We start from the raw sequence: 23,494 nt of genomic DNA on the forward strand, positions 1-23,494 counted from the left end.
AGCATGTCATAGTGGTAGAAATTCGACATGGAGGAAATAAAACACGAGGAAACGTTGTCTGCTACTGAAACATTAGTGCCAACCAAAACGAATTCTCATTTTAAACAATGACTTCCGAAATAGTCGACGCGGCAAAAATTGAAGCAGAACAAATTAAATCGGTAATTATTCGTATTTTTCTTGTGATCAAAAATTTGTGTTCGATTCTCAAAGTTAAGTGCTGTCTCATTGATCCCACAAAAGCTATCCTTCCGTTGCCACCACCTAAACTGTGTCGTTTATTTTAATTTCTTCTCAAAGTATTCAGGGTTCTCATTCTGTTCCTGTGGCTGTCACACACTAGTTTTTAGATCTTGTATTTATTTTCTCCAAAATTTTGATTTTCTGGTATATAAAAATTTATTTTACTTTTTTAACAGTTCCGGGATTTCCTCTTCTCATACAACAAACTTTCTGAGCTCTGCTTTGTAGACTGTGTTTGGGACTTCACCTCCAGGACTATCAGAGATCAAGAAGTAAATTAAAGGAATTTTTTTTTTATTAATGACTATATTTTTTTTTCTGTACTAGAACAACTGTGCAGTCAATTGTGCAGAGAAATTTCTTAAAGCAAACCAGCGGATATCCCAACGTTTCCAAGAATTTCAAGTCATATCTAATGAAAATGCGTTGGCAATGGCCAAGAAGGCAGGATAAGTCTGTTTTTCATGTGTTCATGTAGATTTCCAGTTTTCCTAATAAATAATTAATCAAATTTGATATTCTCGCCTGATACAAATCATTTGTTAGCAGCACGACAATTTGCATGTCTTCCCCCACGCTGGGGCTTAATAAGGAAATATCGGGTTGTACAGGTTATTCACCTTATGCCAGTGAAATTGCCTATTTTTTTTTTACCATGAAGCCGATCATGGGAAAACCCATATCCTTTCTATAGTTGTATTTGTACCCCTCGAAAAAATGAAAGTTGAAATAATTATGCGGATAAGTCAAGCGCATTACCGGTGGCGGGATATCAAACCGCACCGCCGCCCAAACAAATAATTGGAGGAAAATCTCTGCTTGTAACGGTATTTGGCGGATATATTTTTTATTTCTTGTTAGAATGCAAGTACGCTTAAGACATTTTTGATTCTGTAGACACTGACTGTTGTGGATGTGTAAAGGGTTCTCCATTTCACTCAGGTGGTAGATAGCGTCTGGAATGGTGTTAGGTGTTTAATACTATTTTCAGAAAACTGTGCTTCCTAATGTTTAAACTATACCGTTTCATGCTGCCTTTTTTGGCCGTCAGTTGTTGGATACCAGTAAGTCAAATAATTTGCTTATGTCTTTGTTGATATTTTGAATGACAATCATGCAAAAAAATACTAAAAAACTAGCGAGAGTCAAACAGTTTTCCGACATCCGAGGAGCTCAATCCGAAGGAATCAATTCCAGTTAATAACAATGACGAGGTACTTTTAAAAATCCTGTTCAAATCATTTTATATGTATGATTGGCCTAGTTACAAAACGGATTTGTGCGGTATAAAAAATAGATTAATATCAAGAAGTCAACCGATCAGGATTTGAATAGCAACTTGCCGAGAGATGCAGCAGACGTAGTCGGAATTCTGATTGACGTTGTTTACAGCCTGAATCAGACGCTTTTGTATGGCGCTTCGTTCCTTCGAATAATTAAATGGTTCCTCTTCATCCTCAAATTCATCGGCTAAAGCAAAATTAAACTCACGCTCATCCATAAAACATTTCGTACTCTTTTTGTTTCATAACGTTTCGCCCATGTTCCAAACCCGTTTATATTGATTTGTAACTTCCCACGTAGGCCAAAAAGAAATAAAAAGTTTTGTTATGTTAACGGCCAATATATTGAAAATAAAGAAGACTAAGAAAGATATACCCATCAAACGGATGGAGGTACTACCTACCTGTACAGGTATACCAGAAAAAATGGGGAAGGAGATGCGGAAGCCTTGAAGGCATATGTCTTCAACCTCGTTTAGTTACCCTGTTATTCTTCGGGTCATATCATATGCTGGCGAGCTGTCATTGTGGAACAACACTAGTGGTTTGTGTGGAGAACATATCATTTATCGCTCCAGCTAAGAAGACGTGTCACACTTATTCAATAGCCCCAAGACAACTGGACAAATCAACAAACCAGGGCGAATTACGTTAACTTTGCATTTGTGGTATACATGGAACCATACAATTTACAACGTTGGATCGTATTTGTGCTGGTATTTGTGGAACTGCCCATGGCTGCGGAAGGAGCCAGATTACGGAAAACGGTGCCGACTCCCACTTCGTCATGGCAGCGCCAGGTATTTAGACCAAGTAGATTAAGAAGTTTTTCTTGTTATTATAACATCCTTTATGCACATCGAAAATGTTCTCAAGATAGGCATGCGATGCAAAAGAAGGCAAGCAAGCGGTGCACTTCACGTGTACGCCCGATGGCCAAATCCAATGTTTCGAAGGGTGGACGGGTGACTTGTGCAATGTCCCCATTTGCAAGAAAGGTTAGGATACTTAAAGCATTTACCTAGAACATTGTAATACAATACGAGAATGGCTGATGGCCTTCCTGTAATAGGCTGCGATCCCCTGAATGGACACTGCAAGTTACCAGGAGAATGCCGCTGCAAGTTAGGTAGAACTCTAATCTTTTTGTTTTACCAACTCATTTCCCAGAAGGAAAACATGTTTATATTGATTCAATGAGTAGGATTTTCTGGTGAACTTTGCCGCGATTGCGCTTTGTTGCCCGGATGCGTTCACGGGACGTGCAACAAGAGCTTCGAGTGCCAATGCAAACCAGGATGGACCGGCCTCTTTTGTTCTCAAGGTACCGACCATTCTATGAAGAACCAACAGGTTGCTAACCGGAAGCTTCTTGATTTCTTGTCCTCATTCCGAAGATCGAAACCCGTTCAATAAACTATTGTCACGACATTTGATCGTTTGGTTTTTCCATTCACTGCATCATTATCTAATATACTTGTTGTGTAAATAATAATTGCTTCTATTCTAGCTTCCTGTACACCATTAGACGACCGTGCCTACGCAAAATTTTAACAAACTAAACACGTAATAACCAGAAAATCGTGTTGAAGAGTGTGAACGAATCTCAGGAGATTATCAGCACATACACATATTTATATTTACCCTGTAAAAAGCCTCAGCAAATCTAGGGCATGTGTCAAGGGAGTAAACACACGTTGAATTATTTACATTGCGAAGGAGCCAAAAGTGCATTGCGAATATTGTTGTTTAAATTTGTTGTTCAGCTACTTCAACAAACGTTTTAAAGGCGAGGTTACTGTAAACGTCCAGGTGAATGCAGGTGGTAGCTTAATCATTCAACAATGGATAACTGGCTGCCGAAATGGAATTTATGAGATATCTTCAGACTGCATTTATTATCCGGATTCACGGGCTGTTACCTTTGTCAAAGTAACAAGAGTTGACTGTTTCGGATATTCTCAAAGTGCATGATTGTATCTCATTGAAAAGTTTGTTTGCGCTTCGTATGTCTCGGTAAAATCAGTACAGTGAATGGCGCACACTGTCTTTGACGTAGACTAAGTGGAACCACCCGCGTCATTTCTAATAATAATTTTCTAATTAGCATGCTGCAGACCTGAGGCCAAAGTAGACGACCAAAAAAAAAAATCCATAATGTCTCCGATCTAATATTGATTTATTTAAAATTCATGCAGACGTATGGAGAAGAGGAACCGGTCCCGAGCATGATTATTGTCACTTTCTTAATCGATAGAGGTGTACGGAAGACACATTTATCACTCCTGATCTGGTACACCAATATGTGGATGGAAATCGTCCTTAGTTCATTCATTTTGCTCCTTTACTTGAACATAATGCGCGTTTTGTTTTATTCACGCTTGAACCATTGAACGCTGTAGACAGGTAGGAGGATGGAGAATCTTACGTCATGTCTACCATGTTTAGATGAAATCCAATGAGACTCAGGTGTTTCACTGTCACCTCGAGCGGGCCAAATTCCTTTTACGATTACGTTGGATTAATTTGATTCTAATCTCTTTGTTGTACGAAAATCAAACCAACACATTTTTATTCTTGGCTTTAGCCAATGCGCAGCATATAGTTGCAATAGCTATGGGTTGCTATGTGCGTTGGTCTAGTGACATTTAAGAGAAAAACAAGAAAATTTGAGCCATTCTGCTTAACGATACTGGGTTAGTCGGTTCCATCCTCCGTATCCATTATTCGGAAGAGACCGAATGTTGCCGATTGATTTGATATTCACTGAATGATTTTCTACTTTTACGAAATCCCTTTTTTTTTTCTGGTTGTTCCTTTTCGTTTTTAATAATCAATACGAAATAGAAATAGATTTGTGTGCTGCAAACAGTTGCCTCAATGAAGGAACCTGCTCCGGTCTAGGCTAAATAATGGAATGGCTGCACAAGTGGGCAATATCACATGCCTTTGCTCTGCTGCATATAGCTAAACGCTTTCTCTAGTGGAGCTCGAATGAAACCAAAGTAGGAAACGGGAAATTGTAGTCGAACCATTCTTCCGTACATCTTAAACCTCCAGTGGGTACGCAGACTAGATTTTTTTTTATGACTGGGAGCTATTAATATGTCTGATGCTCAGAATCAACGCCAAAAGAAAAACAACTCAAGGAAGAAAATCGACATTAGTTCGAATGACCTGCATTTCAGGACGAAATGCACCTGTAACTCAATCTGAAAAAAAGAACAGTGACCACCAGATGAAATGATTTAAATGAGACATTTGGGTATCGGTGCATACACATACATGTTGTATTGAGCCCTCTTGTAATCACATCTATTTAATATCATATACTATATAATATACTATCATATGTCATAAATAGCAATTGATAAATTTTTATACTCCATAATTTTTTACAAGGGAATGATATCGTTAGAACAAGTAAGAATAAGCGTGTCTTTGTTCCGAACGAGAGATCATCTTGGATTATACCCTGAAATTGGAGAAAGAAAAAGAAAATGAACGGAAAAAGGAGAGTTTTTTGGAGGGGTTGTTTTGGTTGTCGTTTGCTTCTTTTAAGAACTCTGTTCCGCAACATATGGAGCGGTAGACGTCTGTGGTGCTTCCGTGTAGAAAAGCGCCCGCTGGATTCCGCCAAAGATTCGATCTGCGAAGCGGACTACAAGGCATCCTCGAATCTCTCTGAAGAAAGAAAGCAAATTCTTTGTTGAAATTTCGTCATCACTATGATTGTATGATGGTTGTAGAAAATGTTACCTGGCTGAGCAGTCGTAGTAGCGGTGAACGTTGGACTTGAGAACTTCTTCCGCCACTCGGAAGAAGTTTAGGTTATCGTAGTCCTCGGCGCCAATAGCCGAATGCAAAATCAGGCACATCGAAGTCTCCACTTTACCCGTTAATCTGAAAATATTAATATCAGTTAGTTTATATGTTGAAAACAATAAGCAAAAACAAAGGTAAACTCACTGTCGGATGTTTTGATGCTGGGCATGGTTTTCAGAGGGGCAAAATCGGGCGGAATCATAAGCGTCACGAATCATCAAATGCAAATGTGCTGCTGTTATCATCATGCCACGGTAGACCTCTTCCAGTTGAATTTCTCCCTATTTGACCGAAATAGTAACATTCACGTTTCAATGAAAAGGGTTAAGTCGAGAAAGTCTTACCGTAGCTGAAACTAGTTGATCGTCATTGGGCAGTGATTGCAACTGGATGCCATCGCATTGGTGCAAACCCTTCAGGTAAAATAATAACTTTTAGGAAACAATTTTATGAAATAAAATTTTATTTGACTAACCGTTGGCGGATAAATGTGGCGGGCCAAATGCATAGCTTCCAAGACGACGAGCTTAAACTCTTGGGCAAGAGCGGACCTCTCCTCGCTGGAATAGTTCCGATTGGCGTAGCGGTCCCGGAGAGGTCCGAGGAATCCCAGGGTCTGTTGTTCCAGTGTAGCGTTAGTGTCCAGAGTCCTCAATGGTGCTGGCGTGGCTTGTTGGACATTTGAGTCAAACTGATTGACCGGTCGTTCCGTTGCTATTCCGGGCCAACTTGGCTGTGTTGGGTTCATGGTAGACGAGGCTGCCATGAATCCACACGGATTGGCCAGGAAGTTAATGAATGGAAATCGCAGCAATGTCTCAACGGTTTGCTGCTGCCTCCAAGAACGCGGTGGACTTACCGTTGCCGCTGAGACACTTGTCCGCGATATGAAACAAATGCAGCCTATTTGGGACCATTGAAAATAGCCAGTTGAACATTGTCTTTCGATTCCGATTTAATTGAAATGAATAGAGAAAAATAAGACTTACAAAAAGCGAAGTAAATTATTGTTTTGTAGAACATTTTTTCTGCCACTGTTTAGAATTTAGAGTCAAAAATAGGGTTCCGGTTCTGTCTTGGAGACAAGAGGCAAGTAAAGGTAAAGAAGAAGATTCAGACTGATGAAACAGAGAAACATCGCTCCTTTATATACAGGGGCCTGGAGAATTGCAGCTGAGCGATCCTACCAGTTGCTCCTGCTCAGTACGGTCCATCCGTAAACATGACGTTGACTGTGTGGGCGGAAGACGTGGAAGCGCAGGTAGCTCCTTGCTACCTGCCTCTCTCTACAGTTCCTCGTAGCGTCGCGGTGGAGTCGACGCCCAGTCTTTCATGATACGTCGGCCGTTGAAACATCAGCAGTCTCCAAGTAAACTGGTACTTGATAATCTGTGGGAGGAGAACTAAAGAATTGCAAAATAACGTGAGGACCTTTCAATGAAATATGCAAATGATGCACGAGGAGTACGGAAAAAAAAAGTAAAGGATACAATTTATTTTTTTTTTTTTCAAAATTTATCAATCATACGTGGTGGCCTAGATATATGAATAGTACGTTTATTATACGATTTCCCGAATTCAAGTCTTCCTACACGGAACAATTGTTACTTTACCGAGCCAACGGGCTTCTGTTGCCGATGAACAGATAATAAGTTCAACGAAGTTGCTATCAAATTTTACCGTCAACGATGTGACCCGTGCACGGCAAGCATGAGGCTCAACGGCTAAACAATCATATGTAATGAACGTGAGAAAGACTAAGACAAACGCATAGTCTATACAATGTGGGGATTTATTTGGTAAAACAAGAAGTTGAATTCTTAATTACAGATCCCTACAAGGGCAGACATAACGGCAGGCCGACTAAAATCAGACGTCCACATATTTAATTACCAATCAGCTACCCAAGGTTAGAATGAGAATGAACTATTTACTTGTAAGAAGGAGGAGGCTGTGCGACGTTCATTTCAGCCGACCGCGTTTCACCGAAGTACTATGTTATGCGTCGACCTCGACTTTGAATGTAGAAATCCTTATAGTTTAGCCGGTTGATGACGCGGAGACAGGTGAGTTACCTCCCACACGCACCATGATGGTTCAATGTCACTATTAACTTAGGGTATGCTGCAGATGTGAATGTACTGAGTTTATGAAATATGTGCATTTCAAATAGTTGGTACGTTGAAATCCGACTTCAAATTTTTGTCTTTCTTTGGTAAACGATAAAATTCTTTTAAGCTTTAACTTCAAAATCTTTTTACTTTTCGAATTTCCACTAAGGTGGTGCATTGTTTATGACTCCGATGGCATAGAAGGCGGTTGCAAATCTTTGTGCATCTACGGCCTTAACTCAATAGACCCCGTGGAAAGAATTAGCATTTTATTTAGCCTCATGTCCCGCGTGATTTGGCGTTAAGGTTCAGTACCTCTGTACTTCACATCGAAGAGTTTGCCAGTTCCTCGCAATATCAGCAATATTTAGAGCTCTAAAATCACGTTCGCCGTAGCCAAGTTGCTTTCAGTCATCAACGTTTCTGGTGAAATGTATAATATTTAAATCATACTCACGAAGACTTTGTCTCTAGCTCTAAGAAATTAGAAGACTCATTGGCCCTGCATCACGTTAGCTATAGAGGTATTTGCTCATACCTGTGTTAATATATTCTAATGGTGAAACTAAAAACTTCTATTCATCAGTCATACAAGTAACCAGATATGTAAAAGACCTTCAACAGGGTTGCTTACCTGTCTTACTAGGCATGCATGAACTTTCCGGAAGGATTTTATACGGTACCTTGTTGTCATCATATGCTTCATTAAAAAGTTTTAAAGAGATTAAAATGATGAGGCTTGTAGCGGGAGATTCAGTCCTTCATTTCGGACGTCTTTTCATTGATTCATCAAAACCGACAAAGTGTGGTCCACAAATGCATTGGCGATAAATTAAACTTTTAAGAGAAAGCTAATTGGGCGGAGTCGCCCTTTTCTTGTGCTTATCTTAAGAGATCTTTGGGATTATGTCTGCATCAATTTGACCTTCAGGTATCAAAAGCATAGTCTGCCGCATAAGCCAAATGAGTGGGTTAACACAAGGCCGTAAATTTCACTTCCAATAAAAACCAAGAAAGAAAAAAGGAATAAACTAAACGTGAAATAAAATGCAAAAAAAATTTCTTCGGCTCCTTCTGCATAGAAGCAGCTGATTGAAATTTTGTTCTACTAAAATAAAAAAAAACTGAATGATTTTCATGGTTACGCAGATATAACAATCCAACTGATGGGAATATTAAAAGTTTAGAAAGGCGAAAAGCTCAGGCATTCACCAATGGTTTTGTGCGAATGGAAATCTTTGTAGAACGCAAACGCAATGAAAACTAAATCAGTAAACAACAACAAAAGCCTGAACACGTGACCTTTATCGCTTTTGCCAAAATCTTTGCATCTTGACGTACGTACAGTATATATAGACGATTCTACGTATCTACCGTCTACATCCTCCACCCTCTCGTAAACATACCTGGCTTCATCCAAAGTATGAACGACAGCAAAAACATGCGACGTTTCTGATAAATAATTTTGAAAGCCCATTTGAATACGAAAAACAAACGATAATCCTCAAACAGGAGAGTGAAGAGTAATAGATAATCAGGCTTCTTTTTTCGTTGAAAGGAAAAGGAGAACGGAATTTGGCATTCGTTCCCAAGTAACATCCGCTAAGAACAATCAGAATTTGATCACCTCTGCCTAGTTGACATCAACAGTGACGCGTAGGAGAATTCTACTTGTTGCATATATAGTCAAGGATAGATAGAAACCAGTGGGAGAGAAGTAGACTGTTTTGCTTCTTCCATGAAACCATTAATTTTTGCTTCTATTGTAAGCCAAATTGTCGTGCGAAAACCCCCGCAAACGACGGTTTTCGCACAGGGTGTGCAAAGTTTCAAGGAAATGAAAATGAAAAACGAGGTACCACCATTCAAGTTTTACGTCTGATTCCGAAGTCCTTCATCTGTATACAAGACGCCTTGTGAGCTAAATGCGTCCATCCGAGTCTCACTTTGGCGTCACGCTACGAAAGGATTGAGAACTAGAAAAACAAACCAAAGAAAGTTGAATCCAAAGGGCGTGGTATCTTAAAGCACAACGCGAACATATTTTTCCACACGTTGGCATGACGCATGAATTCCTGATCCTGGGGTTGATTCACGTACAGCGATAAAGACACCGTTTTAGTTTTATTCCTCTCTTACACACCTGCAGTTCGCATCCTAATTAGTCATCCAAGTTGACAACGGTACCTGCGCCAAAATTAGTTATAGATTAGAGTTTTTCTTATTGGAATCGTTAAGAGAATAATTTAACTCTTGAAAAGTCTCTAACGTTTTTTTCCCCTGAAAAACGCTGGCCCAGTTCTTCTTCGAGTTGCCATCTAAAAAGAATAGAATTTTTATAGGCATTAATATTGAATAACCAATCTGATTCCCATTGAGAATGGATTGTCCTTTCATTCGTTTTTTTTTGCAATTTGGATCCTGAATAAATCGCAAGGTAAGCGACCACGCATTGCTCTTTTCAAAGGATTCTGTGCTACCAGTTGTTTTAAACCAACTAGGTCAGCAGTGGAATCTTCTACCGTTTGTGTATTCGTCGATTATTTAAACAATAAAAACGAGGAAATCGTGAACCTTGTTTGCATGACCATTATAGCTGCATTGACTTGCCTATGATAATGTAGCACAGCTGATCGAAGTAGCCGTTTTGCTACCGACGCAGTGACGTACCATCACTGCTACAGCGCAATGAATTGTATCTAGTACACAGGTGAATCGCCTTATGACTATATTACAATGTACACACTGACATTCGTTGGAACGCCGAAACGGACGTCCCGGTGGACAATTGCATCGTTTCTCGGTCAGTCAACGCTTATTGACTCTTTCAATACGACATTTAGCGTCCAATTGCTATTCTGTACCGATAATAATAGCGGAAACTGACAGGTCAACATCCGTCAGCAACTGAATCAACTTCTCAGACATTCCCTTACTTATTTTGCGGGTCTCGTGACGTCTGACTGTGTTCTGGCATGAAACTAGGCCAATCCACTTGTCAAGTCAACGACGTTATCCAGGGAATTTGGTACCAAGTCTTTCCTCGCATTTCCGTATATACCGGAACTGTGTTACTGTGTACAAGTCTCGGCTGGTATCGCGTAGCCAATCATTACCTTTTCCAAACGAACATTGATAATGCACAGAACCATTCAAGTTTAATTGTTTTTTTTTCCAACAGTTGATATTATTGAGAAGTTTTTTATGCCTTGCACAGCTGAAAGGCACTTTTGCCTTTAAAAAAAAAATCTTGGTTACAAATAATCAGAAAACAAGACGAGATAATGCTGTTCCCTCTATGCTCGCCAGAGAAAGGTTACGTAACGCACCTGATTTATAATCAACTTATGACCTGCATAGAGTAACGCACGTTCCTGTAAAGCAGAAGTAACAAAAAGAGACTCATCTGGACATTGAGCCTAAGCACTATCATTCACGTTTGAGTTTTGACATTCTTATTGGCATAATAAAATTCCGCTGTTTGGTATAGATACCATGTTAATGATATGGTAAAGCAAACAACCTCTTTTCGTCAAGGGCATCCAAGGTTCATACAAACCTCCTTCAATGAATATCGATTGAAAAATAAGACATGTTTGAAGAAACCCTAAGCTAATAACGGAGCTGACGTTGTAACATACGAACCTTTTGTTGACGTTGCTGCATTAGCAGAGATTTGTTTTGCGCCATCAATTTTTTACAGGTAGAAGCCACAACTTTACGGCTTCGGCTGCTTGTGACATGTTTGCCAGTAAAATAAGTTATGGGGATGTTCGTATACAATAAAAGAAGGATACGATATAAAATAAGATTCAGTTGACAGATTCAGAAAACTAGAGACTTCTATCCGTTGTAGAAAAAGGATGCTACCTCCACAATACTTCAATCCTACGTCACCGGCTACGTGTTCACAAGCCTATTAAAGAAATGGTATCCTAAGAATTAGTGCCGTATATGGTAACTAGGAAACCTAAATTTTATTGTTGCCGTTAAACAGTTTCATTGTCTTTAATAAGTCAAAATTTGCTTGTCAATAAGCTATGATACGCACAAAACTCTCGAATTCGACCGTATAGCAAACAGCGACGAAAGAAGACCCCGGAAGAATCATTACAACCATGATGACCTTTAGACTGCCATCAGAATGAAAAAATCAATAAGAATTAGAAGTTATATAACACATATGCCGTCTACATAAGATTATATTTCTAAGCCTAATAGAGATCCTGTTTGGAGTTTGTGTGATCTGGGATTCCCAAAACTGCAAGAGTGTTGTCATTAAGTTAAAATGATATAAAGTAAACTAATTTTTGTTTTTTGTTTTAACTAATTAAAATAAAATAGTCTGTCTTTCTATTTCAATTCCAAATTCGGCCTTGGAGTTGTTCTTGAAATAGAAGCACGTAGTCCACCGCTCCATCCTTTCGGTACGGCTGAGCTTCAGCTGGTAAGTAATGCATGGTGCAAATAGCTAATCAGAATGGTTGGTCAAGATTAAAAACTGCTCTTGTACTGCGTCCACAGATTAGATCCTAGAAAACATGTACTTCTTAATATTGTACACGCAGAATCAAAACATTCGTAAAGGTAACTGAATACGATTCAAGTGTTATTTCGCAAAATGGGTCAAGATAAATATGAAATTGCGTACACGAATGAACTTTTGAAACAAAAAAGTCTCAGTATCTCGGGGTCCTTTAGAACGTGATAGCCTACTTGTTGGAAATGCTGTGCTCGATCTGTAATGTGAGAAAGAAAAGAACAGGTCTGATGATATTTTTAAAAGTAACATGTATCTACTGCGTCTACCACGGCAATCTTTTCAACTGTACTACATCAACTGACTTCCGGTTCCCGCAGGAACAATACTGTGTCAATACATCTGTGTATCCTTTTGAACTCATGCAAGCGTAATGGCGAAAAGATAATTTGTAATGATCGTTTTCTGAACGGTTTTCTCTGTCTGGTTGTTCTATTTGCAGATTGATACTATAGAAAGGTAACTTCTCTTTAACATTTAACCCCATACGAAGGGAGTAAGCCAACCAAAAAACATGTGTTCCCATTCAATTAAAGTTTTATAAAAAAAAATAGTGAAAAAAAACCATTAGAAAGCTCTTCTACTGTATGAACACCTAAGCAAGTTTGAGATTCTCTGTAGAACGACTCTATGGTCCCCACAAATCATATCACAGAATACGTAATTGGGTAACTCCTTATGAATGAAGACACGGGGGAGAGAAATGGCAAACGGAAGTTGTATCTCTTACAAGAGGGGTGAAACACCTTCCTATTGTACACGTCTATGTTAAGACTATACAGTGCACATAAGTGTTTTCAAAGAAAACAAAATGCACAGCAAATATACTATTCTTAGATGAATTATTAGGTGACTAAAACCGTACGTGCGCCATACATCCACGTGTAGCTTCTTCATTCAGACACAGGTTGTGTGCCATAGCATACAAAATTCATGTTTGTCTGGCTTTTTCAGCTCAGTAAAGTAAATGCGCTACAAAAAATGATTTTTAGTTTCATTCGCTTTTTTTACATGTTTCGAATGCAAAATAGCTCTAAAAACAATTCTTAGACGTTTAGTAAAACGAAAGGCAATAATAATCAAGGTAATGACAATTTTTTATTTTTATAAAAATTATTTTTTACCTACCGGACATTTTTCTAAAGAATGACAAACACGGACGCATCAGAAAAACAATAATGTCGGTTAAGTCAAAACTTGCGATTATATGAGCATGAAATTTCAGAAATTCAGCAATAGAAAACTAAATCAAAACTCAAAAATGTCTCATGATTTGAACTATCTGTTCCTGTAGGAGGTAATGTAGGCGTTTAGTCAATGTAATGCCGTTCCCGGTTTTCGGGTCTATCGCGACGCGATCTGCTCTCTCGACGTCTATCATCGTAGCGCGATCTACTCCTGCTATGTTCGTCCCAGCGGCGACGTTTCCCGTCTTCATCAATGTCTATATAGTCTCGTCTACTAGATCGGTGGTCATTTCTGTGAAAACGTCTAGTTTCTCGCAAATCATTACAAGACGCTCTAGACCTCGCCTCACTTCCTCCATCCTCTTGCCTATCCCGATGATTTTCGGGCTTGTCTGAATGCGAATATCTTGCTTTTTTGTCATCCCGGTCATATTCCTGCCTGCTAGGATTGAAGCTACTGTTACTGCTTTTCCTTCGTTTATTAATGCCACTTTCCTCATGGGAAGATTTATGCCTGCTATTAGCGTGATCTGAAAAACAAAACAATGATTTTTGAAAAACTAAATAGTTAATATATTTTCTTCTTTTACCTGTTTCTTGATGTAATGGTATAGCTATATCATTACATTGTACATTCAAGATAGCTGAAGTTGGAACAAAGTCTCTGTTTGGCAAACCAGCTTCATCAAAGCGCAAATGGCAAGGCACCATAGGTGGAGTCATAACAAGGCCATAATTGAGCATGTTTCTTATTGGTGGATACATAAGGTCTGTTAAGAATGGCGGCCTGTAAAACAATTGAGAGGCTTGCATGGGGAAATTCATCATAACTGGAAGACTGCTCGTGCGATGCATCCCTGACATCTGTCCAGTAGGTGGGTGTCCTGGATTGTTCTGTTTTCTCCGTTTGAGCTGAAGTTCCTGGCCAAAAAGGGTAGTGTGATGAAAAAGTTGAATGGCATAATCCACTGAACACTCATGCTGATACTCGATAAATCCAAATGATTTAGATTCACCTTGAAGAGTCTTTGGGATCTTTACGGATTTCAACGGCCCTGCCTGTAAACCACTAAGATCAGAACTCGTTTAAAATAATTTGAAACTTGGCGGTCATACCTGTAAAAAAAGTTCATACAGTAGTTCCTCTGTTACTTTGGGTGATAAGCTCCCGCAATAAATAGTGCACAATTCCGAATCCATTATTGAAATATAGCTGAAACTACTAGGACATGTAAAATAAATTGGATATAGCACAAAAAAGAGATCAGACTTCGATTCACACTAGCACGGGCGTCGTTGGCTTGTTCCGTCTGCTTGTTTTCTCTAAATAAAAGGCCCCCTGGCGTAGTGTAAAAGCAACGTAGGAATATCTTTTCCGACTCAAGATAATTGATTTATTGATTAATCATTAATGTTTATCTTTTTATTTGATATGAAATTGTATAGTATTAGAAAATTGGTTAAAAACAATTGTAGTTTCTTTGACAGCGATGTTCCATTCAACGCTGTGGATATTTTATACAGATATAATCGTCTCTCTTTGCAATCCCAACTATGATAAAACTACTAAATCGAGTGACTTGAAACAGTTTTTTTCTTGCCACAAAAATATTTGGCCGGGACAAAATGTCAGCCGGAACCAATATTTCCAGCGTAGCGTTGACGGTCTTCATTCGTCATCCCGCTGCAAAATAGTACATTTTCTCGTGCAACGTAAAGAATTCAATTAATTTTTGATTGAATTCCGATAAGCAAAACAAGTAAAAGAAAGGCGACTAGAAACACTTTAGCTTGCTCTTTTTGTCCTTTGCTCAAAGCTGCACTCCTTGGCTATACAATCGAAGGGTGAATTGGCTACCAAAAAGTTCCAATTCAAGTTGCTCAATTTGGTCGATGGCAACAGAACTGTGGAGAGCAAGAAATTCAAACTCCTATGGAGATCAAATCATCGCAAAATATTCCACAGATCTTTCGAGAACACTTCTACGGTCTCGTCATCACGCAAAACATTTAAGGATTTCAGACTTGAAACGTAAAATATCAGCTCAGAAGTCACCAATCTAAAATAATAAATTCAGTGAGAATATCTCAATGTGTTTCGATATATGAACGTGGAATAATTAAATGGTACCCGTGCTGTGGACCACCGTTGTTTTGAACACCGTGCTTCGCTATATGGTGCTGCAATGACTTTTTAAGTGATACGTTGAATTTACTGTAGAAGTTTTGGACATCATGGCTTGGCCAGATGGGGTTGATAGCTTCATGCAGTTTAGCCATTTGCTTGCTTATCGCCCGAAAAGCAACGGATGGGACTGGAGGTTTAATCTCCCATGTAGAGAGATGGCTTTCCGCCATCTCAATTAAGAGGGTGAGTAATTTGCTTTCAATTTCCGCTATGTGATCGGTGAAGTCCTATGGTTTTCCAATAGTATTTCTTAAAAACGGTTGGCACGCAACGACAAAATATTGTTACCTTATGGGCTTGATCAAAATGTTTGATCATTGTTTTCTGTTTCGGTGCAAGTCTCTCCTTGAAGTGGTCCTTCAGTAATGGAATGAATAAAGCAATCAACTGTAGACTGCGAGATGCTAACGCTAAATTGCGACTTGAAATCGTTTTCAACCCGACCAAAGGAAGTGCACCAGCTCCAAGCACTAACTGGCAGGTACGTGAATTGAAGGTTTTCAATAACTCTACCAAACGAGTGAGCAAATCCGGAGCCGCAGTAGGAAGGTTGTCCACGCAATTGCAGTACTCAAGTAGTTGAGGCAGAAAGAATAGAGCTGCGCCTACCACTACGTACGATTCACCATTGACTATGATCTTGTCTTTCCGATCTTCTTCCACGTTGGAAACTGGTCGGCTTTCGGGACAGGTAACAGAACGAAAGAAGCAGTCGACGGTTTCTTGGATATCAGGGGTTATTTCGGCTTGCCTCCAGCGTTCACTGTCCAAGACAGCTCCTAATTTAGAGCGCCGCTCTTCGTGGAATTTTTGAACGAAACGTGTAGCTTGTCCCTTTAGAAAAATACTCATTAAATGCCTAGTTCTTTAAGCATGAAAAATACCTTTACCTGAAACGCCAATTTCAAACCGATGGCTTTGTGTCCACTTATCTTTTGACAATCCAAGACGAAAGCCTCAATTAACTTCGCAAGAGCCACAAATTCTTGGGATGAGACTCTTTCCAACAACGCTCCATCTTTCGTACGTGAGGACAACAGACGTCCGCATTGGTCATGAGCCGAATCACAAAGTGATTCTAGCATTTCTTTTAATGACTGTTGAAGCCTTTGACGATCATCTTCTGTTACCACAACCTACAACGTCATAACCAGTAATTTTTTTTTCCCCAGCGAGCACATTCAAAATAAAAGATACCTCGTCTTGGCGACTAGTTTCTGTGGCAAGTACATGGGCCATGATATCATGAATTGCTTGAATCCGATTAAGTAAAGAAACTAAACTAGTCATACACCGTTGCATCAAATTGGTCCAAGATACAAAGTTCAAATGTTTGAGCTGCTCGAAGAGCATGGAACCTCTTTCGACATCGGTGTCGTTCGCCGCAAGAGCTTCAACTATAGTTTGTTTCATCAAGGCTTTCATGGCAGTCAAGCCTTCGTCTGCGATAAATCAATTGTTACCTGTTAGCCGATCAGGAAAACGTGAAAAATAGTACCTTTGAATAGCTCAATAAAGTTGTAACGTCTCTGCCGTAACATTCCGTATAAAACAGAAGTCAACCTATCTTCTTCTGTAACTAGTATGTCTTCGTTGAGGGGTCGATTAAGCTCGGCAGTAGTGAGTCGTTCAAACTCATTTGATAGCAAACTTTCGATTAAATTTTCCATTTCTTTTAACTGCGAACTTAGATAGCGGAAAGAGTGAACGCTCATCAGTTCTTGCTGGACAACCTCTTGCGTGGTACTGATAAGATCTAATGCACCGACGAAATCCGATGTTGAAAGAAGAAGCTGTATTGTCGGCTGAGTTTGGTGTACTGTCGCCATTAGTTTTAGTTTACGATAAACCATCGCGTAATTCTGTCGGGCAACTTGGCACTGTAAAACTGGGGAAAAATATAGCATGAGGGAAGTAGCATGGATTTAAAACAATGTAGATATGGGACTGACCTTTTAAAGATCCTTGAACATGTGTGACATCAACGTGTTTGACTTTAAGTCTTAGTGCTTTAACTGCCGTTAGCGCTTTGCCCAGTTCTTCGCGTACAGCATCATGCGAAGCAACTGCCTGAAAAAAGTCGTCTGACTTGTGTGATATTTGATGAGCTATTTGCATCTCAATCAAGTCAAGGTAATAGCTTAATTTCTCCTGGAGGGTTTTCCCGGTCCCCAAAACATGCGACAATCCCGATTCTCGAATGAACGGGAATACTTTGAGGAACGTATCTGGTTGGCTGAGGTTAAAAGTAGGCTGCAAAAATGCTTGTGGAATAGCACTCAGGTCACCCTCATTCACATCTGCTTACAGAAAAATAAATTAAGTAAATAATAAATAAGTAAATAATAAATAAATAAACTTAAAAAATAGATAAAAAATAAATGAATAAAAATAATAATAATAATAAATAATAACAATAATAAGTAACAAAAAATATTTTAAACACTATTTTAAAAGAATGAAAATACAACAGCAATTGGATTACCAAGAGACTTGGGTATTGATCTTGTTGGAATATCTTCAATAGTTGATGTTACACTAGATTTTTTCGGAGACTTTTTGTATCTTTTGCATATCTTTTTAAGGTAGGGTGTGAAGTAAGCCTCATCAACAATTGGAAGCAATGTGCTTTCAGGTATAACAGTGTTTTCAACAAAGCCATCTCCCCATGTTCTAGTAAAGAAATCTTTTTGCTTGCCTTTTTTGGGATCATTTAAAATTGCTGCCATATTTTGGCATGCTGCATTGACATTCCAGGCAGGTCCATCAGACAACAGACTTAGCCTGTAGAGATGTCCTTGAAGTGGAGACGGGGTCATTCCACACAAAATGCCTGTATATGGTGAAAAACTTGCTAGGTTATTATTTGCTCTTAAAGGATGAATGCTGTTGATATACCTAATTCTTTTCCTCCATCCTGAGATTTTGTGTGGTGTTTTGTTACATGATCTTCATAGTCCTTGTCACTTACCCCTTCAACAGGTAATGACGTACAGACACCATTGTACCCATAACGGCAAACAAATGAGCCCCCTTCCTGACTACAATGGTTGTCTCTCAAGTGCCTAAATATGTATATTAAAAAATACAGTAAATAGTATTCAACTTTATTTTAAAAAGAGATGAAATATTGTCTTTTTTACTTTGTGAATTCTGCCGAGGTTTTGAATGTCTTATTGAGGCAATAGCTACAACTTTTCCATGTCAGCGAATTACTACCACTTGACAAGGAATTTACAGGATCGGCGTTTGTTTTTGAGAGGGCCATAACGAGTCGACGGTTGAACGAAGTAATACGGAATGAAATTAGAGCAACCGATTAACTTCCCTTAGAAAATCAGCCGCTGGCATTTGTAGTACACAATAGAGGTGTCTTTTTGAAAAATCTAATAAATTAGTGAAATGAAACAATGAATATGGCAACGATAAATAAATAACTCCTAATATTTGTTTCCTGTCGTCAGCTTGCCAACAGACCAATACTACTAAACATTTAAGCCAGTTCTAACTCACGTTGCGCCCTGACAATTAATTTCGGCCCCGCGTCCAATGGGGATTTTCTCGGCTAAAAATGGGGTCTGGTGGGTAACGATTCTTAAGACTTTGTGGTACCTACCCGGGTTTCACATGGGTACCCCAATTTCAAAACCAACTCCATTACACGGTTATAATTATAAATAATTATACTTGATTTTTAAAATTACATTTTAACTTTCCTGTATTTAGTGTTATCTAATATTATCTTTTTATCGCTTCACAAGTAATAAAAATGTCCAAACGAAAGATCCAAAGTTTTAGTGCAGTTCTAACAGGTTGATCTCCCAATGGGTGTTTAGGTAACCATCCGGGTTTAAGCCGGTGCCAGAAGAATAAAAAAAACCGGTTAAAAAACCCGATTACACTGTCATGTAACTAGGTAGTCTAACATACACTACATTGTATTTTATATTTTACGTTAATTAACTACCCTTTTTGCAAGTCTGTGGAAGCTATTATCAATTACACTGGATATTATTTCGAAACAAACTGCGTTAAAAGTATCTACCCAGATCATATTTGATTGGTTATTTTTCGGGAAGTTCGATGCAGTAATACTGGGAAAATTTAGAAGCATACCAACACAAGTACGCATACAAAACCGTTGCCATTTAAAATTTTAAAACGTTGCCGTAAGAAAATTTAAATTCGAAATCCGTGTAAAATGTTGTTGTCTGCTATTGCAGACGAAGTCTCCCATTTGATAATTGGATAAGTTTGAGTTTTTTATTTTCTTTCTGCCATGTGAAAGGTAAAAAGATTGTTTTTTTTAATGTAATTCGCCGCCCATCCGTTTTTTCCCGGGGTAGTGTTTTTACATGGATACCGTCACAGTGCACAAGGTTTCAAAGATAAACCTGGCTCACTCAAGAAGCATGCAAAATTAGTGTACATTGGTGCCTCATCTTTTTCAGCCAGTTCAGCTTTCCAAGATGAAAGCATGGAAAACATACAGGCAATTCCTGCAAATGAAAAAGATGAAGAACAGAGATGTTGTTTTAGATTATTCTAATAATCTTGACTGAATTTCAGTTTAGGTAATAATAGTTTTCTTTTATATTGCTCAGTGTGTGTCGGTTAAAGTTTGAACAAGATTGATTGTCTGTTAAGCCCATTTCTTGTTACTAGTGCAGAGGGAGAAGGATAATTGAATAACAATTGAGAACATGAAATGTTATTTTATTTAAATTTTATTGAATACCCAAATTGTGAATTTTGAGTATGGTTTAGTCGAGAAGTAAAATTTTGTGGCCAAGAGACATATGTAAAGAAAGGTATTTACAGTATGTACAAGACAAAATCACACAAAGAAACATCAATGCATCACATATTAAAACTGGGAATTTTATGGTTTGAGGGATCAAACAGAACAATTTTGTGAGTATCAGTACAGAAAGATATTACCAGTATGTACAAGATGAACCAAACAGAGAGATGGCGTCAAAAGTGAAAATTTAGACCTTTTGAATTCTCTGCTCTTTGAACAGACGAAGACAGTTGCCTAATTTTCCACGCAAAACGCATTTGCCATCGGATCCCTCTTCGGTGATGTCAACAAAATATGTCTGCCACAATTTCTTTCTTCGTTGAGGAGTCAGTGATCCCACGAAGCCAACACCAATTTCTACCATGGCAGGTAAGCCGTGTACAATTTGTTTAGCAACGTTGCGGCGCGATTCTCGGCTTCCTTGTGTAATGAACACTCGAACTTTGCCGCTAGGTCCTCTTGGTGGCGTAACGACTACTCTTACGCCGTGCGCCTCCTGAAATACCTTGATGTTCTTCCCTTCTCTGCCGATGATATGGCCGTAATTCTCACCTCCAATTTGCAGCAATTGGTAGCTATCAGGTAACTCCTTTTCATCCACGGCATCGATAACTTTGAAAGTGTAAGATCCTGCTTTAGGCAGAGGCTCCTGTTTCGCTGGAGCTGGTGTCATGGGCTTACCTTCTGCGATAGGATCTTGCTTTGGGCTGCTGTTAACCTCAATTCCCCCGGAAGATTCCAGCGTGACGGTATATCCTTGAATATCTGTGTTTCTGTAACGGATATCCATACAAGGAAATATTGGAACTTCGGGTTTTTTAGCGACCTTCTCATAGTGCGGAACTGATTGCGCGAGGGACGGAGCAGCGAAGTCCTGCACGTCAGCTTGGTGAGATGGGCGCGCAGACTCGTCGACAGAGGGCACGGTGTTGTCATCACAAACACTCAGTTCTTGATCCGGCACCTCAGGTTTCGCATTTTCCACCTGAGCAGCTACAGGTTTCTCCGACATGACGGGACTCGACTTGGTGGCCCACTCTTGTACGCTCCTTTCCAGTTCGGCAATCTTGTTGCTTTGGCAACCGTTTACTAGTTCGAGTTCTGAAATCTTCGCTACGCTAGTGTCAAGACGAGCAGCAAGTTCCAGCAACCCTTTGCCGTGGGAATCAAGTGCAACTTGCAGGTTCTGTACATTGGACAGTGCTCCCTGCAACCTGCATTGAACATCACGGACTTCTTCAGCCAGAATGCCATTCTTCATGACGACTTCGTCTCTTTCAGCTGTTACGTTGATCAAATCAGTTGAAATCAGGTCAACTTGATTCTGGAGACGAGCATTGTCCAACTGTAGCACGAATTTTTGCTGACACAGGTCTTCGTGCAGCGCAATCGCATCGCGATTTGCGATTCGGAGATCATCAAGTTTTCGCTCGTACATCTGTTGCTGAGTGTTGTGTTCGTGAAGAAGACTTGCACTCTTTGTTTGCAGATAACAGCGCATTGATGTCTCCTTAGACAGCTCTTCGGATAATTTCTTCGCATTCAGAGTGGCTTCATCCCTTTCCTGCGTGATACGCAACACATCTTCGTACAACTGAGCAAGCTTAGCCTCAAGGTCTTCATTTGAAATTTTGCTTGAAGATGATGGTTCATCGTTGATGTCGACAGGCAAAGTAAAGGGATCGACAGAACTTTTCCCTTTCAAGTCGTCAACACCAATCGAAGAAACTGAGTCACGTCTTGTGCTGGTATACAGATGGTAAGTCGCTAAAGCTGACACACCTGCAGCAATTCCGTAAATTAATCGGCTCATTTTGGCTTTGAAAATTCACTTAGACACTCAACAATTTTACACAGAGATTTGAGAAATTCACTTAGAAACTCGGGAAATTCCGTTGGAAACTGAGAAGTTCACTGAGCAGACAGTTTAAAATAACTGTGAATAAATTTAAAGAAACGCTATTATTCTCCCATTATGTTGTCCAGGCTAGGAGAGTAGTGAGATAACAAAGCCTCGAGCCAGTAATTTTCACTATTTTCAAAATTAAATATTAAAAAAAATAGCATCTGCTGATTGTTTTTCGTATTTTGTTAATTGAACGAACCTAGTTCAATCGTATAATTTAAATATTAAGGTTTTGTTTTTTTATTAAACCATTTATATTGATGACCCATGATTGTCATAATGATAGAAGCATACCAATACCAGCACGTATACAAACCCTTGCCATTTAAAATTTTGAACCGTTACCGCAAAAACATCTTGAATTCCAAGTCAGTGTAAAAAAATGTTGTCTGCTTGGATATTGGATTACTGCATGAGTTTGAGTTTTTTGTTTTCTGTTCTGTCATGCGAAAGGTAAAAATATTAGATTTTTAAAATGTAATTCGCCACCCATCCAATTTTTTTGTGCCGATACTGTGTTTACATGGATACCGTTAAAGTGCACAAGTTTTTAAAGATAAAACGGGCTCACTCAGGAAGCTTCTGAAGAAGCATGCAGAATTAGTGTACACCAGTGCACTCAATCTTATTCCAGCCAGTTCAGCTATCCAGTTCCTGCAAATTAAAAAGTAGAGGAACAGAGGGGCTGGTATTTCAGCACAGAACAATTGACATTCAATTCCCATGACGCTACAGACTACAGCTGGGGGCTCGAAGAATCCATCGAAGTTGTGAGAAAAGCATTTGAAGAGCTGGGGCCATTTGATGGCATTTTAGGTTTCTCCCAAGGAGCTGCTTTGGGATCAATCTTGTGCCACATACTTGAAAAAGGAGGTGAAAAAATGTCAAGCAAACCTTTCAGAACTGTAATCCCAAATCATTTTTTTAGATTTACATTTTTCATTCAAGTTTGTCATTCTCGTGTCTGGCTTGCACTCCAGATTAAGCCCTCATACATACTTTTACAAAACCAAACAAACCATTGCCACTTTACATGTAATACGAAAAACAGACAGAATTGTGGAAAAAGGTAAAACATTTACAGTAAATCTTGTATGTACTATGGAATATGATTTGAAAAGCTTTCTTTTGTACCAGAAATGAGTGAAGAGTTGACAACCTATTTTGAATCACTTCACATTATGTGTCATTCAGGAAGCCACTATGTACCAGCAACATCAAAGGAGAAGGAAGGTTATATTAACTTTCTGGAACAGTTCTAATGTAATGCTAAACAAAGGAAGAAGAAAAACACTGTATATGTTGCCCACATGTATCACTTCTAATCAAATCTTTTTGTTTCATTATTTGTAAGTAATATTTAACCATACAAATATATTTATTTAATTTTGATTACATTGCGAGATA

General features: G+C 39.0%; 6 protein-coding genes and 1 pseudogene across 6 annotated transcripts; 4 read left to right on the plus strand and 3 right to left on the minus strand.

Annotated features, from left to right (window-relative positions):
* The first annotated feature begins 11 nt into the window (after positions 1-11).
* Positions 12-759, plus strand: LOC130692206 (mitochondrial import inner membrane translocase subunit Tim9-like). The gene is made up of 3 exons (XM_057515286.1): positions 12-161; positions 420-515; positions 571-759. Exons 1-3 carry the CDS (start codon positions 108-110, stop codon positions 694-696), a joined length of 276 nt encoding a protein of 91 aa, XP_057371269.1. The 5' UTR covers positions 12-107; the 3' UTR covers positions 697-759.
* A 400-nt stretch (positions 760-1,159) lies between these two features.
* LOC132087763 (uncharacterized) lies at positions 1,160-1,824 on the plus strand. Its single transcript, XM_059494130.1, has 3 exons — positions 1,160-1,307; positions 1,383-1,457; positions 1,541-1,824. The coding sequence occupies exons 1-3, from the start codon at positions 1,251-1,253 to the stop codon at positions 1,715-1,717; spliced, it is 309 nt and encodes a 102-aa protein (XP_059350113.1). The 5' UTR covers positions 1,160-1,250; the 3' UTR covers positions 1,718-1,824.
* Positions 1,825-2,043: 219 nt separating this feature from the next.
* Positions 2,044-2,957, plus strand: LOC130692205 (delta-like protein C). The gene is made up of 4 exons (XM_057515285.2): positions 2,044-2,326; positions 2,407-2,524; positions 2,599-2,655; positions 2,731-2,957. The coding sequence occupies exons 1-4, from the start codon at positions 2,201-2,203 to the stop codon at positions 2,940-2,942; spliced, it is 513 nt and encodes a 170-aa protein (XP_057371268.1). The 5' UTR covers positions 2,044-2,200; the 3' UTR covers positions 2,943-2,957.
* Positions 2,958-5,055: 2,098 nt separating this feature from the next.
* Positions 5,056-6,117, minus strand: LOC130692202 (uncharacterized). Its single transcript, XM_057515282.2, has 5 exons — positions 5,827-6,117; positions 5,696-5,764; positions 5,496-5,632; positions 5,286-5,429; positions 5,056-5,210 (listed from the first exon to the last, which is right to left on the minus strand). Exons 1-5 carry the CDS (start codon positions 6,115-6,117, stop codon positions 5,084-5,086), a joined length of 768 nt encoding a protein of 255 aa, XP_057371265.2. The 3' UTR covers positions 5,056-5,083.
* A 6,984-nt stretch (positions 6,118-13,101) lies between these two features.
* LOC130692201 (splicing regulator RBM11-like) lies at positions 13,102-14,475 on the minus strand. Its single transcript, XM_057515281.2, has 3 exons — positions 14,306-14,475; positions 13,780-14,248; positions 13,102-13,719 (listed from the first exon to the last, which is right to left on the minus strand). The coding sequence occupies exons 1-3, from the start codon at positions 14,387-14,389 to the stop codon at positions 13,313-13,315; spliced, it is 960 nt and encodes a 319-aa protein (XP_057371264.1). The 5' UTR covers positions 14,390-14,475; the 3' UTR covers positions 13,102-13,312.
* Positions 14,476-14,596: 121 nt separating this feature from the next.
* On the minus strand, positions 14,597-18,861 carry LOC130692193 (vacuolar protein sorting-associated protein 54-like). The gene is made up of 10 exons (XM_057515270.2): positions 18,521-18,861; positions 18,276-18,442; positions 17,863-18,210; positions 17,330-17,677; positions 16,876-17,265; positions 16,575-16,819; positions 16,268-16,513; positions 15,666-16,211; positions 15,321-15,604; positions 14,597-15,249 (listed from the first exon to the last, which is right to left on the minus strand). The coding sequence occupies exons 1-10, from the start codon at positions 18,643-18,645 to the stop codon at positions 15,135-15,137; spliced, it is 2,814 nt and encodes a 937-aa protein (XP_057371253.1). The 5' UTR covers positions 18,646-18,861; the 3' UTR covers positions 14,597-15,134.
* A 3,670-nt stretch (positions 18,862-22,531) lies between these two features.
* LOC130692211 (esterase OVCA2-like) lies at positions 22,532-23,382 on the plus strand (annotated as a pseudogene).
* Positions 23,383-23,494: the final 112 nt, after the last annotated feature.

The sequence above is a fragment of the Daphnia carinata genome, chromosome 1 (assembly GCF_022539665.2).
Source record: "Daphnia carinata strain CSIRO-1 chromosome 1, CSIRO_AGI_Dcar_HiC_V3, whole genome shotgun sequence".
Lineage (NCBI taxonomy): Eukaryota > Metazoa > Arthropoda > Branchiopoda > Diplostraca > Daphniidae > Daphnia > Daphnia carinata.

Excerpts from the sequence above, each read along its gene's own strand:
- LOC130692202 (XM_057515282.2), bottom strand. The coding sequence starts at position 6,117 with ATGGCAGCCTCGTCTACCATGAACCCAACACAGCCAAGTTGGCCCGGA. Across the intron at positions 5,633-5,695 it reads ATCAACTAGTTTCAGCTACG|GGAGAAATTCAACTGGAAGA; the intron begins GTAAGACTTTCT and ends TCGGTCAAATAG. Across the intron at positions 5,211-5,285 it reads TACTACGACTGCTCAGCCAG|AGAGATTCGAGGATGCCTTG; the intron begins GTAACATTTTCT and ends TTCTTTCTTCAG.
- LOC130692193 (XM_057515270.2), bottom strand. The coding sequence starts at position 18,645 with ATGGCCCTCTCAAAAACAAACGCCGATCCTGTAAATTCCTTGTCAAGT. Across the intron at positions 17,266-17,329 it reads TGTTCAAGGATCTTTAAAAG|TTTTACAGTGCCAAGTTGCC; the intron begins GTCAGTCCCATA and ends ATTTTTCCCCAG. Across the intron at positions 16,820-16,875 it reads CTTTATTGAGCTATTCAAAG|ACGAAGGCTTGACTGCCATG; the intron begins GTACTATTTTTC and ends GATTTATCGCAG.
- LOC130692206 (XM_057515286.1), top strand. The coding sequence starts at position 108 with ATGACTTCCGAAATAGTCGACGCGGCAAAAATTGAAGCAGAACAAATT. Across the intron at positions 162-419 it reads AAGCAGAACAAATTAAATCG|TTCCGGGATTTCCTCTTCTC; the intron begins GTAATTATTCGT and ends CTTTTTTAACAG. Across the intron at positions 516-570 it reads GGACTATCAGAGATCAAGAA|AACAACTGTGCAGTCAATTG; the intron begins GTAAATTAAAGG and ends TTTCTGTACTAG.
- LOC132087763 (XM_059494130.1), top strand. The coding sequence starts at position 1,251 with ATGTTTAAACTATACCGTTTCATGCTGCCTTTTTTGGCCGTCAGTTGT. Across the intron at positions 1,308-1,382 it reads CCGTCAGTTGTTGGATACCA|CGAGAGTCAAACAGTTTTCC; the intron begins GTAAGTCAAATA and ends CTAAAAAACTAG. Across the intron at positions 1,458-1,540 it reads CAGTTAATAACAATGACGAG|ATTAATATCAAGAAGTCAAC; the intron begins GTACTTTTAAAA and ends TATAAAAAATAG.
- LOC130692205 (XM_057515285.2), top strand. The coding sequence starts at position 2,201 with ATGGAACCATACAATTTACAACGTTGGATCGTATTTGTGCTGGTATTT. Across the intron at positions 2,525-2,598 it reads TGTCCCCATTTGCAAGAAAG|GCTGCGATCCCCTGAATGGA; the intron begins GTTAGGATACTT and ends TTCCTGTAATAG. Across the intron at positions 2,656-2,730 it reads AGAATGCCGCTGCAAGTTAG|GATTTTCTGGTGAACTTTGC; the intron begins GTAGAACTCTAA and ends TTCAATGAGTAG.
- LOC130692201 (XM_057515281.2), bottom strand. The coding sequence starts at position 14,389 with ATGGATTCGGAATTGTGCACTATTTATTGCGGGAGCTTATCACCCAAA. Across the intron at positions 14,249-14,305 it reads TGTATGAACTTTTTTTACAG|GCAGGGCCGTTGAAATCCGT; the intron begins GTATGACCGCCA and ends AGTGGTTTACAG. Across the intron at positions 13,720-13,779 it reads ACCATTACATCAAGAAACAG|ATCACGCTAATAGCAGGCAT; the intron begins GTAAAAGAAGAA and ends TTTGTTTTTCAG.